This window comes from Phycodurus eques, chromosome 16 (assembly GCF_024500275.1).
Source record: "Phycodurus eques isolate BA_2022a chromosome 16, UOR_Pequ_1.1, whole genome shotgun sequence".
Lineage (NCBI taxonomy): Eukaryota > Metazoa > Chordata > Actinopteri > Syngnathiformes > Syngnathidae > Phycodurus > Phycodurus eques.
The window spans coordinates 1,204,641-1,222,182 of record NC_084540.1 but is presented as its reverse complement, the minus strand read 5'-3'; the positions used below and the strand labels follow the sequence as shown (position 1 = coordinate 1,222,182).

The following is a 17,542-nucleotide window of genomic DNA, read 5'->3' as shown; positions in this document are numbered from 1 at the left end:
ATGAGTCGACATAAGGAGGTCATTTTCCAAAGGTGCAGTTTGCCATTCTATGCAATCTTAAAATGGTTGCCAAACCACGTTCCTTAAGATATGTATCATTAACTTACTAATGTTACCCGTGTTAGCTCCCTGTACATTATATAGCCTATTGGCTAATGATCTGAATTCAGCAAGGGCATTTGGACATCAGGATTTTCCTGCCTATCCAAGGCAATTTTCAACTACTAGAGGAGCGGCGGACAGACTTTTTGCTATGATGCTGTGTAAACCCCTTTGAGACAAACCGTTTGTCAAAACAGGCTATACAAAAAAAAAAAAGAGCCTTGGCTGAATTTGCCGACTAGAATCTTTTGATGTGGATACCAGATTTGTTTCATTTTTTATTTCACCTTCGGTCTTCAGGCTGCTGATTCGGAGGAGGAAATGGTAAGAGGGGTCGATGTAGGCCTACCCTTCATGACCGGAGAAGCTGAGGATGGCGACATTCTCGCAGACATTCTGGATGTTGCAGTAATACCGGAGGACAAAATCATCCGTCAACTAAAAGTGTTCCAAATGCCTTTAGTGTCCTAAGTGCCTAATTGGCCTCTGTACAGTCTCTACATTGACAATCCAAAGGTACTGAAATGAAACTTTGAGATAATCCAGAAAGTTTTCATGAATGCTGGCAGTGCATGTTGATCCAAAGTTCTTGCACTCAAAAACAAGATTCTACAACAAACAGTTCGATCAGATCTCTTCAAGCGATCCTTCGTTAGTTGTTTAGGGATAAACACAGGTTGGGATCCGTTCAAATTTGATCCATTTTTGGACTGCAACTGTTAAATGTGACCTGACTCAGTACAAGTCTTGGTCAACACATCTGTTGAAAGCTCCTGTTTATTCTGCAGCCTCTCTTGGGGTCTCATGTTCACTGCCGTTGTCCCCCCTTTTCATGATGTTTTGCATCCTGGTCTTCATAGCAGCATGCCAACTCTCCCCAGGCCCAAAGATTCAGATGCTTTTTTAAAATGTTTTTTATTAACATTTTCATTTATTTGATAGTCTTCAGTGGTAAACATTGCATAGCTCAAATTCCTGGCCATATGCTGTAAGACTGTCTCCCTCTTTCGCTCTTTATGTTTGTCTTTGTACGTTACCATAATAAAGAAGGTACAGGGGCGAGCAGTTGTTGACAAGAGATTACAAATTGAAGGAGACAGATTTAAAAAAACAGACATAGTATGCCAAAATGAGTGTCAATGCATTTCAAACGGTACCTGTGTCACTTCTCCATACATAGACATTACTTGCATTGTGAGATTCAGATACTTCTTAAAACTGTTCAGCATTTTTTTTTAACGGTTATGTTTTTGATTACATTTTCATTGTTTTATGAATTTATAGTTTTGTGATCAAATACGTTATTTGTGTTTAAAAAAAAAATACAAATAAAGTAATTTCTTTATATATTCCACTCAGTCATTTTAGAAAATAAGTGATTTAGTTGACCTGACAAATAATGCGATTTGGAGGTATTGATCAAACTTAAGATTATTGTTAGTGAGGTCAACTTCTACTGAAAAAGTAACCTGGCTACCTTAACATTTTATGTTGATTCAACTAATAGGCTTAGTTGGAACAACTTTATGTTTCCTTGTTTGAGAAACAAATGTAGAAATACACATTTGTTGGTTGGACTTGTAATGCAATGTCACCTCAACTAGGCATTTAGTTCATACAACTTAAATTTCCTTAAAGTTCCTTGTTAGTAGAACTTTTTAGAGTGTTGTGAAACTTCCTTTGACTTCATGCTTGGTTTGTGCTCTAACCTGCACTCAACACGTCGTGTGGAAAAGGTGAAGCGCTGTGTATCGTTTATATCACAGGTGTCAAACTCAAGGCCCGGCGGCCACATCCGTCCCGCCGCATCATTTTATGTGGGCCGTGAAAGCAAATCATTTGCGTCCCCTTCCATGATTTTTTTTTTTTTTTTTTTTTTTTTTTAAATCTACAAAAAATTTCAAATCGTCTTATGAAATAAATGATCTTGCAAGCATTTTTCTGTTCCCAACCAAACTCTTCTTTACAGTAACTGGAACAAAAGTTGAACTATTCTCCTTAACTTCTGATTTCAAAATCAATTATCCATCGATTTGTTTTGTATCTGTAATACTATGATGAGGTGATGAATTGATTTAGTTTCCCGGTCATCACGAAACTCTGAGAGAAACCTTACCAACAACAAGTTTGACACCCCTGCAAGTTTATGATGCATTGCAGAGTATTATTTTGAAATGAGTTAACAACCAGTGGCAGTTCTTCAAGATACAGCAGTTACAAGCACAAGTTAGACGTGCCTAAATGAGCAGCAGCCATAAGTTTAGCAATTGAAGACTCATCTTTAGGCCATAGCAATTAAACCAAGAGTTCACATTTTTAAAGAGAAAAATGGCACATTTTAGACCAACACTTCTCACTTCATTTTATATTCATATTCTATTTTTCATGTTTCGTATTCATGTAAAAAAAATAAAAATAATAATGAAACAAATGTCCTGTATTAATCTTGGAATGATGTATCCGAACCTCTATGAAAGGAAACGGTAATTGTAACAATTGCCATGAAGTGAATTAGTTAACTAGTTGCACTAAAGGACTTTTATTACTTACATCTGAAAAGTTAGCTTAGTATTGTTACCGCGCATTTTATCCCCAAAACATAATGGGGGTGGGGAGGGGGTTCAAATACTTAATCCATATCCCAAAATAATTGTTAAAAAATGTTGTTTTTATCTAGCACTTGTTTTATATATGGTAAACCCTCAGTCCCAGCACGATTACGTTTTCAAGAATGTACATGATTTTCTCTGCAACCTCGCTTCTTTAGAAGCATTTGCTCAGACACTAGAACATTGAAATTTCTTTGTGCGACTGGCCATGCTCTCACTTGTGAGATTTACATGCTTCTCGCATTTTATAAAAATGAGACCTTATAATTACATGGTGAACTGGATGAATAGCAGACCTTGGCGATGTTATGTACACAGAGGAGGTTAAATGCGGGTGAGTGGCACAACAGTAACATGATGGTCTTCTTGTGGCATGGTCTTAAAGGAACACAGTATTATAACCCCTGAATGCCTTGTGTGACTGAGACTGCTTGGAGGGGGGGCAGGCCTGACATTTCGGTACAAATGTGGATACGAGCAAAATTTGGGTCCATAGTCTAACAACCTCCAAAATATCAGAAGAAATGACAAAAAAAAAAAAAAGGTAGACCACAATCTCATTCCGGTGTTGTTCAATCTGAATTGTTACTGATCAGGTTTTGGTGTTGATTTTGTAATACATGTGTAAGTTTGGTTTATGAATTTTCTATTTTGTTTTATAAGATTCCCTGATGGCCAGTGCAGAGAGAAAGAACAAAAACAAAAGGTAACGAGGAAACTCAACCTATTTCACATACAGTAGAAACCATTGTTGGGAGAAGTGGGGCGCAGTGCCGACATATTTCCATAGGGAGGAGCACTTTGTGTCTGATCAACCGCTTCCAGATTGGGATGAGGAGACAGTGACGGGAAGAAGGAAAAGCAGAGAGCTGTGGGAGTTATTTCAGGAGAAGGGTATCCATCCCATCAGTCTCTGCTGCAGTGTCTCCAGAGGTTCACACCAAGTGTTTAGAAAAGTTTTTGTCCTCCTTCCTCCTTCCCTCATACCTCCAGGGGTTGAAGTGAGAGGGATTGACGGAGGTCTGACTGGCCCACGACGATCCGCACTGGAGGACTACTGGTTTTAATCACTCTGCGTAGGAAAAAAAGACGCAAATAGGGAGTTTTTTTAAAAAACAAAATTCCCACATCTGGTTATTCCTGTCAATGACTTCTTAGGCTGGCTGTAAAGGATGGAGCATGGAGTTTTCCTGAGACTTCTGAATGTCATTGAATTCCATGAGAAAAATAAAGCAAATTTTAAATATAAAAATCCCCGTGTTGTCTGCCAGTTGGGTTATGCGCTCTGCTTCGGCTAACTCACACCAATACTTTGAAAGACTGCATGTTTTTTTTCCCCCCGTTCTGTATGAAATAACTTAAAAGTAATTTAAACATAATACTGTGCTTATGACTGAATGCATGTTTGGATCTCCTTCAATCAAAAAGGTTTAATGAAAGTGTTGTATTGATCAAAGCGCTGTGCCCAAGTTTCCTTGCGCCATGGACCAGACCGGAGTCACTATCCATAGACATACCATTTTTTTGCATAGTCTCCCCCACTTTAATGTTTAAGAGCATGAAACAAACGTAAATATTGGACAAAGTTAACCCAAGTAAACCTAAAATGCTCCTATTTGTTGTCCTGAGAATGAAACGACCTGAATGAATGAGAATATTCACAGGCATGTACACAGGATAGTGAGGAGTAGGGAATGAGTGAACAATTCCAAACACAGTCTTTAGCTCTTTTCTTCTCATACAGGTTCTCAGCAAATCTTTTTTGTCCCTCTCAAAACTTTGAAGAATCTACAAAAGTTGGTAAAACACTGGATAAGGCCATTTATAAGTTAATTGAAACTAACTGTCCAATCAGACAAAAGACACAATGGTGACGAAAACAATATTTAAGGTTTTTAAAGTTTTTTTTTTTTAAAAGAATGTGAGCTGATTGGGGGGGGGGGGGCTTGCATCAGTGCCATAACATTGCTGTTTGTTTCTGTGTAGGACTGCAAAGGAAATAAAACGATTATCATGCAATGGTGACAGAAGGGTGGAGCATGTACCAAGGGGTAAGCCATGACATTGTGGGCCATTTCTGGATCACTGGACGTTTCCGACAACATTAGATGTTTTTGATACGTTGTAATGCCAGAAATACACCCAGATGTACGCGCTGGGTTCTGTGGCTATTGGCAGAGATCACTGGACTGCCTTCTAATTGCTGTTGTGTCTTGTCTCAGTTTGGAACCTTGAGCGTGACCCAAGACTGCGTAAGTTTGGAAGCAGAATCCTCTTTGAAGTGTTTTTTAGTGGTAGTTTTTGTCTATTGCTCTTTGAATTGCAAACATCCACAGCTGGCGTTTTACTTCATCTCACTGGCAAAACTAGAATACCTGATCTATGAATCCTAAAGAAGACCAGAACACATGACTGGTTTACTGATATGCATTACATTAAGAACCAGGTCAGCCTTTGAGAAGCTCGGGTAAGTTTTGAAAGATATTGGATAATGATTGGTAAAGTACGCTTTCTACTAAGAAAGATTTTACAGTTCCTTATTTATTACAGTGGCACGTTGAAGTCCACCACAACAGTGTTCAGCGCCATGATAGTTAAATTGGACATAATCACCAGTCGCAATGTGGATGACTGAGCAAGCCGCTGTTTTGTTATGCTTGACAATTTACATTACATAAGTAGTTGATTTCCTTTTATACTTGTGTGATAGTAATAAAAAAAAAAGTAAAAATAAGTAATTAAAAAAAAAGTAAAAAAATAAAATAAAATAAAATAAAAAGATTAATACTGACTAACTTTAAATCATTACCTGTACAGTTAATAAACATTTTAAAAAGGAAATGTAATTTTGAAAGTCAAGCAGCATCACGGAATGGAATGCGCTCGACTTCAAGGTACCACCGAATGATCAAACCTAGTAAAGTTCTTCCTCATTGATTTGGAAAGTAAAATAACTATGGACTTCAAATGTATTATCTTCAATAAGACAAATACTATTTAATATTTAAGAAGAATGACTGATGAATATGAACTCTGATGACACAAACATCGGTTCAGCTGGACTGACCTTATGTTAGCTTCTTGGCTTTGTTGTAAAGCGAGTCCACCACCTTGCTCATGTTCTGAACGGTCTCCAGGGCTGCCTCGTATGTCTTGTCCACCACAGGTTCGTCAAAGACGATGAGCACACCTTCACCTTGGTCTAAAATACCTGTTAACATCAATGGCAGGCTAGACAACAAAAGCAAAGCTACTACTGGAGTTGGCAAAAGTTGGTAATGTTTACCTGTCTGCATGTTGCATATTCATTTCATGAACAATATTACACGTGCCAAAAAGTATTAGGGCAAGATGGTTATCATGAATGGTAAATTTGTGGTTTTATTTTTCCGGTAATGAAAATCCAGAGCTGTGAAAAGTATTATTGTCACACTCTTATATTTTTGCATAGTTTCCCCACTTCAATGTTTAAGATCATCAAATACATGTAAATAACAGATAACAGATAGATATAACCCAAGTGAACTTACGATTGTGTTTTTAAAATGGTTATTTCATTTATTAGGAAGAAAAAAAATATTCAAAGTTACCTGGCCCTGTGTGAAAAAGTTATGGGACTACCACCACCACGTTTGACTGTTGGTATGTTTCTTTTTCTGAAATGCTGTGCTACATTTACGTCAAATGTCACAAGACACACACACCTTCCAAAAAGCTCAACTTTCATCTCGTGGGTTCATATAAGATCCTCCCAAAAGTCGGATGTTTTTTTTTGCACAAGTAAGAGGAGCGCTTATGATCTTTTTGGTCAGCAGTAGTTTTCATTTGAGCCCATTTTCATTATTGTTGTGTCATGTACATTGACCTCAAAACTGAGGCAAGGCGGGCCTACAGTTCTTTAGAAGTTGTCCCGAGTTCCTTTGTAACCTCCTGGATGAGTCATTGCTGTTCTCTTGGGGTAATCTTTGTTGGCCAGCCACTCCTGGGAAGGTTCACCACTGTTCCATGTTTTCTTCATGTGAGGATAATGGCTCTTCCTATGGTACACTAGAATCCTAAAAATGTAGAAATGGCTTTTGTAACCCTTTCCAGACTGATAGATGTCATTTACTTCATTTCTCAACTGTTCTGCAATTTCTTTGGATTGTGTTATTTTGTTGCACCATTTTTAGATGTTTTGTCTGACTTGATTTTGTCGGGACAGATTCTTTGAGTGATTTCTTTGATTGAACAGGTCTGGAGGTAATCAGGGTTGGGTGTGATCAGCGAAAATTAACCCAAAATTGTGATTAACCATAATTAAATTCATGATTTAACAATGAGGTTTTTTCACATAGGGACAGGTAACTTTGAATGTTTTCTCTCTTTGATTCATAAAATCACCATTAAAAAACAGCATTTTAAGTTCACTTGGTTTATATTTATCTGATATTTACATTTGCCTGATGATCTTAAAGTTTAAAGTAAATTAAACCTTTTCACAGCACTGTAGTTCCAATGATCCAAGGATTCAACATCACGCTATACAATTATAATTGAGTAGATTCATCAACTGATTACTAATAGCAGATAACAATGAAAAAAGCAGAAATGGAACATACAACAATGCTGACAGTATATGTCGTATCTCACTGGTCAGTAAAAATTGTGCCAGAGAAATAAATGTAACATGTATTAGGTACATTATTAAACTGTATAAGAGAAAGTATGACAATGTCCTTAATTGTTTGTCCTGCAACCGTTGACAACCTGCCATATTCGTAAAGGCAGACAGTGTGTGCAGATTAGGCTTTACACGATCAGGATTTGTGGGGCTCATCACCGATCACAAGATGAAGCAATGTGTCCATTTACATGACTTGTTCATTTATTGTATAAACTTGTGTACTTTATGACTGGTTCATTTATTGTATATACTTTGTGTACTGTATACTGAGTACTGTATCCATCCATCCATTTTCTGTAGCGCTTATCCTCACCAGGGTCGCGGGCATGCTGGAGCCCATCCCAGCTCAAAATTATTCTCTAGCATTTTAGACAAAAGTTAAAACATCAATGACCACTAGGGGGCATTCAAGGATTGGTCACTGGCATAACTTTAGGTCAGCTCAACATGCTCCTCTTTATGGACAACCCCAATTTCAATGAAGTTGGGACGTTGTGTTAAACACAAATAATAACAGAATACAATGATTTGCAAATCATGTTCAACCTATATTTAATTGAATACACCACAAAGACAACATATGTAATGTTCAAACTGATCAACTTGATTGTTTTGAACAAATAATCATTGGCTGCAACACGTTCCAAAAAAGCTGGGACAGGCTCATGTTTACCATTGTGTTACATCACCGTTTCTTTTAACAACATTCAATAAACGTTTAGAAACTGAGGACACTAATTGTTGAAGCTTTGTAGGTGGAATTCTTTCCCATTCTTGCTCGATGTACAGCTTCAGCCGTTCAACAGTCCGGGGTCTCTGTCGTCGTATTTGACGCCTCATATTGCGCCACACATTTTCAATGGGAGAAAGGTCTGGACTGCAGGCGGGCCAGTCTAGTACCCGCACTCTTTTACTACGAAGCCACGCTGTTGTAACACGTGCAGAGTGTGGTTTGGCATTGTCTTGCTGAAATAAGCAGGGGCGTCCGTGAAAAAGACGTCGCTTGGATGGCAGCATATGTTTCTCCAAAACCTGTATGTACGTTTCAGCATTAATGGTGCCTTCACAGATGTCTAAGTTCCCCATGCAGCACAGCCCCATACCATCACAGATGCTGGCTTTTTAATTTTGCGTCCATAAGAGTCCGGATGGTTCTTTTCCTCTTTGGCCCGGAGGACACGACGTCCACAATTTCCAAAAACAATTTGAAATGTGGACTCATCGGACCACAAAACACTTTTCGGGCCCAGAGAAGCCGGCGGCGTTTCTGGGTGTTGTTGATAAATGTCTTTTGCTTTGCATAGTAGAGTTTCAAGTTGCACTTCCGGATGTAGCGCCGAACCGGATTTACAGACATTGGTTTTCTGAAGTGTTCCTGAGCCCATGCAGTGATATCCTTTACACATCGATGTCGGTTTTTGATGCAGTGCCGCCTGAGGGATCGAAGGTCACGGGCATTCGATGTCGGTTTTTGGCCTTGCCGCTTACATGCAGTGATTTCTCCAGATTCTCTAAATCTTTTGATGATATTATGGACCGTAGATGATGAAATCCCTAAATTCCTTGCAATTGTACGTTGAGGAACATTGTCCTTAAACTGTTCGACTATTTAGTAATAGACCTGTTCACAAAGAGGTGATCCTCACCCCATCTTTGCTTGTGAATGACTGAGCAATTCAGGGAAGCTCCTTTTCTACCCAATCGTGGCACCCACCTATTCCCAATGAGCCTGTTCGCCTGTGGGATGTTCCAAACAGGTGTTTGATGAGCATTCCTCAACTTTCGCAGTCTTTTTCGCCACCTCTGCCAGCTTTTTTGGAACGCGTTGCAGCCATGAGATTCTAAGTTAATGATTATTTGCTCAAAACAATAAAGTTTATCAGTTTCAACATTAAATATCTTGTCTTTGTAGTGTATTTAATTAAATGTAGGTTGAACATGATTTGCAAATCATTGTATTCTGTTTTTATGCATGTTTAACACAACGCCCCAAATTCATTGGAATTGGGGTTTTACATTCTTCAGATGCCTGATCAAATTTGTGTTGAAGCATTTAGATGACGTTCCCCACAACGTACTTCAGTTGTGCACAGACTCCAAATAACGTACGTGTTGTTTGTTTGAGAAACCGCAAAATAGTCCCACACCGATGACGTTTTTTAACCGACAATTGAAAAAAACTTTATTGGCCGTCATAGTTACAGTACTGCGCCACAAGACAAGGGTAAAAATAAACTAGCTTTTGGATTCATACGCAACTGCGACGCGGAGTTAAATGTCTTGCGCAGAGCCGATCGAGATCGGCGAATTATGACATGAAAGCCGATCAGCATAAAATCGGCCGATACCGATCAGATCGGCGCAAAGTCTACCGCAGATGGGTAATAATTTTCCTATTTGGGCATTACTCAAACTCCGCTCAAAAAACAAATCCCCCAAACAAATATATTTAAGAAACACGAATTGCATCGCATCATGCTATATGTGCCTGATATAGTTAACTAGAAATAGCTTCAGGCACATACCGTAAAACTTTCTGTCCAGAATCATCTGCGATAATTTCCTCTCGACATCACCCTGCAAGAAAGACACTGAGATTTTGCGTATTTCACTTCACACACAAAAAGAAACGTGCACACCACAAAAAATGAAGAATGAAAAAGCAAAAAGCACAACAACACATACCTTAGACAGTTTGATGATGGAAGAAATGTGTGCCATCTAGTAAAGAAAAGACCAAGAGTGGGGTACATTTTAAATTCTGCTCATTATATTGTTAAATGGCACAATCAATGACACTCTTCCCTCGCTATATCGCAGTTCACTTTTTGCGGCTACAGTCCATCGCAGATTTTTTCATTATTGCACTTGTATCCCAGATTATTTTATACATCGTGGGATTAATTTTCCACACGGATTGTTACTGCAGGCTCACTAGGGTTGGGCATCGTTTGAATTTGAGCGATTCCGGTTCCAAACAATTCTCGATTCAGATTCTTTCAGGGGGCTGGGTCAAAACGTTTGCATGGTTTTAATAAAAGGTGTCCAAATTATGAACATCCATTTTCTTAGCAGCCCGCAGCATCGACTAAAATAAACATTTGACTCGAGGTTCTTTATAAACAGTATCGATATCAAACCTATGAACTAAAACATTCACTGTCAAAGATACTACAGTGGAAATTGTGAGGATGGGGACCTCGAGTGGACAAAAATAATACCTGCACCTCACATGCATATACTGTATGTTGGTATTACAGTATATGCATGACGCTTTAAAATATATATAAATAATACAATAACTACATCGTTGCTACTTTGTAGATTTTATCTATTGAGGATGTGGTCTAGAAAGTAACCCTCACAATAAACAAGGGATTACTGTACACAAATTCATAAAGCCCATAATGTCAAGAAAAATCTATAGTGAACATAAGGTAGAAAGAAGTGAAATCATAAGTTACTGCAGTACTTACTTGGACCCTGGAAAAAGGCTCAATGAGCCTGATGAGGTTCTGCTCGAGGAGGTTGTCATACAATTTGGTCAGATGGGTTCGGATGATGGGATCGTCCCTCAGTTCTGCTTTATACTCTGTCAGTGCCTTTGGAAGGAAGGAGACCACATATTACACACACATACTATTCTCGCTACTAATTGCGCAAGGCAAACGAGCAGATCGAAAGATTTATGAGACCACCACCCAATGCAGGGTTTATAGCACAGCTACCCTACATCCACACCATTCATATTGTTTAATATAGCAGTATGAGGAAGCACCACGGGTGAAATTATATTTTAAATGATCAAATCTGTGTTTGAGAAGACGAATTTAGTTTGAAATTCCCAATTCTTGTTCAAAATGGTAAACGCTGAGACAGAGAGCTCTTTATGATATGGGATAGTCTCTCGATAGGTCTTTTACTCATTGTGTTAAGCACTTGCGTCTACTATATATACAAACCTTTTCAAAGCCAGAAAGCGATCGATTCTTGCTAGCCTGTGCTACACATTTCAGCGAATCCGTCTGTCGAAAAAGAGACAAAGAATAAAGTTGCAGTGGATGAAAGCATAGTTCACTTAGGGCTGGGCGATATAGCCTTAAAATAAAATCAGATTTCTGATTTGAAAATGGCAAGGGGAACTCTTGACAATGACATTATTCAAAACAATTTTTCCTCTTAGTTTTTTTTTCCTTCTGGGATTTGCTTTATTTATCCTGATACCAAACAAGCTTTTTTAATTAAAAAATAAAATAAATAAATAAAGAAAGAAAGAAAAGAAAAAAATGTTTTGTCAAAACATGTAAATAGTATGATCCTTAATAAATTATCTTTTCCTTTGGGCTTGTCCCGTTAGGGTTCGCCACAACGTGACATCCTTTTCCATGTAAGCCTATCTCCTGCATCCTCCTCTCAAACACCAACTGCCCTCATGTCTTCCCTCATGACATCCATCAACCTTCTCTTTGCTCTTCCTCTCGCTCTCTTGCGTGGCAGCTCCATCCTCGTCATCCTTCTACCAATATACTCACTACCTCTCCTCTAGACGTGTCCAAACCATCGAAGTCTGTTCTCTCTAACTTTGTCTCCAAAACATCTAACCTTGGCCGTCCCTCTGATGAGCTCATTTCTAATTTTATCCAACCTGGTCATACTAAATATATATTAAATACTTTTTTGCCCCACTGTACAGGCCTCTATAGTAGAGTGCATCAAAACTAAGACTTGTAATTTTGGTAAAGGCATCAAATACAGCTATGGTACAATATCAGAACTAAGTAGATTAGTTCAAGTGTACCAAATGAAGTGACAGTTGAACAGAAATACCCGTACAACAATTTCGTTAACAGTCAAAGATTGAAACCCCCCAAAAATGTCCCATTTCTTCTCTGAATTAAAAAAAAAAAAAAAAAAAAAAAAAAGTGATACAGTACCTGTCTTCCAGTGTACCGCAGAATGTGTTTGCCACCGATGAGGGCCTGGACATCCTCTGGTCTGAAACACAAGCAATGTATCCATGTCGTGTAGTGTTTTTCAAAGTTAGGATACTCGTGGTGGTGACGGATTGCAAAGCAATGAAGTTGCTTCTCCAGGAGCTAAATTATTGGAGTTGAAAATATTACTCACAGATATTCATCATATTAGTCATACTCACATTTAAAATAATTTTACTGTACTGTATTTCAATCAGTGCCTCAATTATGTCTGATGTCTCAGTCAACCACCACCAACAGTTATGCAAAAAATGAGAACACTGAAGTAGGCTTGACACAATCAGGATTTTTGGGGCCGAGTTTAAAAAAACGATAACCAATCACAAGATTTGCTCAACCCAGTACTTTACCACTTACGCATTGAGCATGATTTTGCAGAGCAGCATATACTTGAGTCCTGTGATGGCTCGAGGACTGTCAATGGAGTCGTAGCCCTCAAAGGCCTCGTAGAAATAGGAGTACGCCGTCTTCCAGTCTTTCTCCTCTGCTGCATGAATAATCCCTGGAAACACGCATGGTAAAGTCAGGTCACCAGGTATGTTGGCCAATAAACAATCTATTATCAGGTTTTACAGAGAACTCCCGCATACTTGCGGTTTGGCACTCACAGATTCACCTATTCATGGACTTTCTTTTTAAAAACATTTTTCCAGATTTCTTTTCTTTTTTGTTTTTCTTTTTTTGGGGCGGGAACCAACCACAAAAACGCATATTGGTGGTTTATCCCCACTTATTCAAGAATTTTATGAATTCAACAAAATTCTCAATGCGATGATAATGGGCAATAATTCTCCGCATATTTTCACTATTCGCGGTCCCTTTTCCCTGTGAATAAGTAAGGGTTCACTGTATCTCATTATATTTGAAATTATTATTTTCTCTATATATTACTCCCCGTTATGATTTGTTTTGCTTTTTACCTGATTGCATGTCTAAAGCTGCTTGTAATTTTGGTGGGCAGTAGATGGCATTGGCAGTTGTCCTGGCTGACGTGAGGGCAGCGCGAGCCTTGGGCAGGTTACTGAGGACATGATATGTTTTACTCTCTAGCAGCTGCACCTCCACCAGTAGCGCTTTGTCATCCATCTTCTTCAGCTCCTGCAGTAACTGGGAGCCTGGAGGTGGAAACCAACGTGCAGTTTTTACAGGACATAACTTCCTCAACTTAAACATGACAAATACAGACAAAATGGTATGGAACTACATTCTACCACAGTTCCTGAAAATAATACTAGTAAACAGGGTAAAGACTAGATTGTAGCGTAGTTCACTCAGCGGCGGGTAGTAACGCGCTACAATTACTCCGTTAACTTTACTCAAGTAACAGTTTGGATAAATTGTACTTGTGAGAGTCGTTTGAATTAACCATACTTTTTACTTGTACTTGAGTATTTATGTGAAGAAGAATCGATACTTTTGCCCCGTTGCAATGATCGACATGCCGCTCGCTACTTTTATTTATCAATTAGTGTGCGCGCAATCTATTTTTAGACTTCATCAGACTTCCGCCTTGGGCGCCGTTGGGGCCAATACAGCTTGATCCCTAGTGTCATTTGACTCCAGTTCACCAATCAGACGGCACAAGGCAGTCACATGACCGCACACAAACTCTTCGTGGGCCAATCAAAGTAACTCATTTTGGGGGAAAAGTTCATTAGGACACTCACCAAGTTGTAGGGCTTCCTGGTAACACTTCGTGTCGAAATATAGTGAGATAAGTCGAGCCTAAGGATAAAGCAGGATAAAACTCTCATAGCTGAAAAGAACAGTGTTAATGTTGGAAAAAATATAGACAAAAACATCCCCTGCACATTATTATTATTATTATTATATTTCTCACCTCTAGGGCCTGTCGGAGGAAGGTCCTCTTCTCAGCCTTGGCCCATTCTATGCACTCAAGGCAGAGCTCTACTTCCTGACCTGTGGCGGCCTCCATGTCCAGAAACAGGTCCAGCAAGGAGCGAACCAGTCGGGCTGCTTTGGCCTTAGAGATGGAGTTGAGGAATGGCCGCACATATGTTAACAGACCACCAAGCTCTGAAGGCAGAGAGAAAAAGTATGAATTGTTATTCATAAAAATTTAACAGTAAGGGCTTTTAAAAGTCCAATTTTGAAGGAAAACATTTCAAACACATCTCGAGTGAGTTTTTGTGTGTAACGTTGTTGAATAGTTGGTGAGAAAATTGAGAATTTAAGAGTGAGCCATTAAAGGTTACTGTCAAGTGACTGTGTAAGGTTCTTAGTATTGTATGCTTAATGATGAGCCCAATTTAGAATACCCGATGGTAACAATCATGTCAGAAATCATATTCTACAACATCATAAATTATATTTGGAGGATTCAAATGAGGCGGCACGGTGCACCACTGGTTAGCACATCTGCCTCACAGTTCTGAGGACCCGGGTTCGACAACAGTAATGGATTGCGCCGTGTGTTTATAAGAACAAAATGGGGGGAAACGTGTGTTGGTGGTCACCAGTGCTCAGGAGAGGACATTCATTTAAGGCTTGCTTGAGGTGTGTTCACATACTTTTAATACAATACGGCTCGCAGGCAGGCACCTAAACGTTATGTAGCCTAGCAAGCTAGTGCTAGTACTAACAGTTTTAAGCGAACATGCACGTGTTCTGTCGAATCATGCTCTAAAGTTTTGGTGTGTGTGTGTAAGTAATTTAATTATAATAAAGTAATTACAGTAAGTTAGCACCCATTATTTCTGTCATGTTGTAATGTTGGTTTGACCTGACTGATTAGAATACATGATCTGACTAGACCAGCGATGTCCAACCTTTAAAGGAGCCAAGGCACATATTTTACAATTGAAAAATCTCACGGCACACCAACAAACAAAAATGTGGGGTGTCGTGCATCAAAATTGGGGAGACTGGTGGAGGTGAGGCGAGACGGTCACGGGGCAATGCCGCCCCATCATGCCTCGTGCCAGACTCCCAGGGGACAATGTGTGAAATATGTACAGTGTGAGTGATAAAAATGTGAAGTAACAGGCTAGAATCCTGCGGGTCCGGCCTGGCCGGCTGAAAGACCACAGCCCAGGGCAACATGGACAAAACCTGACCCACGAGGCTTGTGTTGCTTTTGGAATAAAACTAATTAAGAAAAAAATCCTTTGTAAGGCTCGTTGGCTGATCACTCAATTAAGAATCCATGGCTGACCGGAAGAGGGTGAAACCTAATACCTGCAACGAATGTGACATCACACAGCTACGTGCACAGAGCACACTTCAGTTGATATGGGAGAAATTGTAAAATGTGTAATACTGACAGTAATTTTCTCTGTATCATCTTAAAAAGATGATCAAATAATTCACTAGGTAAACATGATTTTTGCTCCATTTCAAATGTCATCATCTTTATTGTCACGAACATGCATGCACACGAAATTTGTTCTCTGCATTGCACACTTGTTAGTGGAACACACCGGAGCAGGGGGGCAACTTAAGCCACCGGGGAGCAATTTGGGGTATCGGTGTCTTGCTGAAGGACACCGCAGCCGTTTGTCCGGGAGATGTTGGTGGACGGTCCGGTCGGTATCTTGAACCTAAGCCCCCACAGCGGCAGCCGATGATCTTAACCATTGGGCCACGGCTGACGGTTGATATTCGATCGATTACATTTCCGATGCTGTCGGCGATGTTTGGAAAACAGTGCGATTCATTCGCAAGCTAAGCAGGCTGATCATTGAGTGAGCAAAGAGCCGTTTTGATGAGGTTTTCCCAATTGGTTTGGCTAGTATGAATCCTATGCTCAAAGAAGATTTTGGAACTAGCAAGAGTTTTTATTTACCTTCAGCCTGTCCCGTCTTGGCCAGCAGTCCGCCCAGCTCCAGGATGCTCTGCTCTTTAACACGCACAGCCTCCTCATCACTATCCTGAAAGTCCCGCTTTACTGCAACACACACATACAAATACGGTCACATGTAGAAGTCCCTCAATCTAATTTGGAACTGACATCGTTGAGAATGGCAACGCCGATTCAAATAACTAGGCTCTAGTTTTGAGTACTGAAATCAGCGCTTGTTCACAGCTGTGACGTTGGCTAACGCGTGACGGCAAACATGCCAACACGGAGAACAGCCGAAATAATCATGACAATTGTATGATGAAACCTTATAAAACCCAGCAAATGACCTCAGCAAAACGGGTTTAACACTGGTTTCGCTGCTCACTTTATATTCGGAAGAATTAGGGAAGCCGTCGACGAAAGACAACGAACATGAACTCTGGAACTATCGCCCAAGTTCCGGTCCAAAGAAGGAATGCCGGCGAGGCGAGGCTAGCACTAGCATAAGCAATCATCTTAGCGGTGCTGTGCTAGCACCGCTGCTGACTCACTCAGCATGGGGAGACGAGACTGTCAACTAAGCTAACGTAGCTTAACATTGAATTGTTAAGCGAGCTAACAACAAAGATATCTCAAACAAATAGCTCTCATATTGTTTTGGGGTTATGTAGCTAAGCAGACTACACAAAAACCGACTTTATTTTCGGGTATATTTACCTATTGAATGTAAAATATCGATTGAGGCGTTCCGATCTGTGACAAGAAGAGACTGTGCCCTCTGAAACTCAGCCACTGCCGCGGCTGCCATCTTTCCTGTACCTGCCACGCTGCTCCGCTGCTCCGCTGCTGGTTCTCCGCTCAGGTCCTTCACGCTCATTGCCGGAACAATGCTGCCACCAAAAGGCCGCGCCTGGTTCTTCCTTCCGCGAGGAAAACTATGGCTTTATGTTTGCCTGTAGCAGGTGTTTCTTGTCCATTTTGGGGGTTACTCAAGCATCCCCACATTGAATCCCAGCAGCGCTCCAATTTGAGATGCTTACTTTTCTTTGTATAAAGTGTATAACCATACAGTACTTGGTTGAAACGTAATATTTTAACAACAAAAATAACAGCACACCGCCTTGCCTCAAAAAAGGAGGGTTTCGTCAGACTTTCCCAAAAAGTGTTACGCTTCTCGTTCATAAACGTGGGAATGAAATTGGGTTAAAATGTACAAAACAGTGAAATTGATCCTATTATTTATTTATTGTTGTTGAGAGAAATAATGAGTATAAAATATACACAGTAATACCGTGTTGTTGCAGTTGTTTCTCCATTTTTTATTTTTTTTTACACTGTACATTATTTTTGTGTTCTCCATTTCTCTCAA

The 17,542-nt window shown here is 39.7% G+C and overlaps 1 protein-coding gene across 3 annotated transcripts; it reads right to left on the bottom strand.

Moving 5' to 3' along the window:
- Window positions 1–883: 883 nt before the first annotated feature.
- LOC133415029 (26S proteasome non-ATPase regulatory subunit 11A-like) lies at window positions 884–17,111 on the bottom strand. Of its 3 annotated transcripts, none has more exons than XM_061700820.1 (13): window positions 16,891–17,110; window positions 16,177–16,278; window positions 14,212–14,408; window positions 14,039–14,096; window positions 13,292–13,486; window positions 12,729–12,873; window positions 12,312–12,372; window positions 11,340–11,402; window positions 10,854–10,979; window positions 10,063–10,098; window positions 9,903–9,954; window positions 5,779–5,913; window positions 884–3,783 (listed from the first exon to the last, which is right to left on the bottom strand). In XM_061700820.1, exons 1-12 carry the CDS (start codon window positions 17,048–17,050, stop codon window positions 5,780–5,782), a joined length of 1,329 nt encoding a protein of 442 aa, XP_061556804.1. In that variant the 5' UTR covers window positions 17,051–17,110; the 3' UTR covers window positions 884–3,783; window position 5,779. The 3 variants fall into 3 exon arrangements, with proteins under 3 accessions (XP_061556804.1, XP_061556803.1, XP_061556805.1); XM_061700819.1 differs by having other exon boundaries at window positions 886–3,783; window positions 5,779–5,922; window positions 16,891–17,108; XM_061700821.1 differs by lacking the exons at window positions 884–3,783; window positions 5,779–5,913 and adding an exon at window positions 5,936–6,766 and having other exon boundaries at window positions 16,891–17,111.
- Window positions 17,112–17,542: the final 431 nt, after the last annotated feature.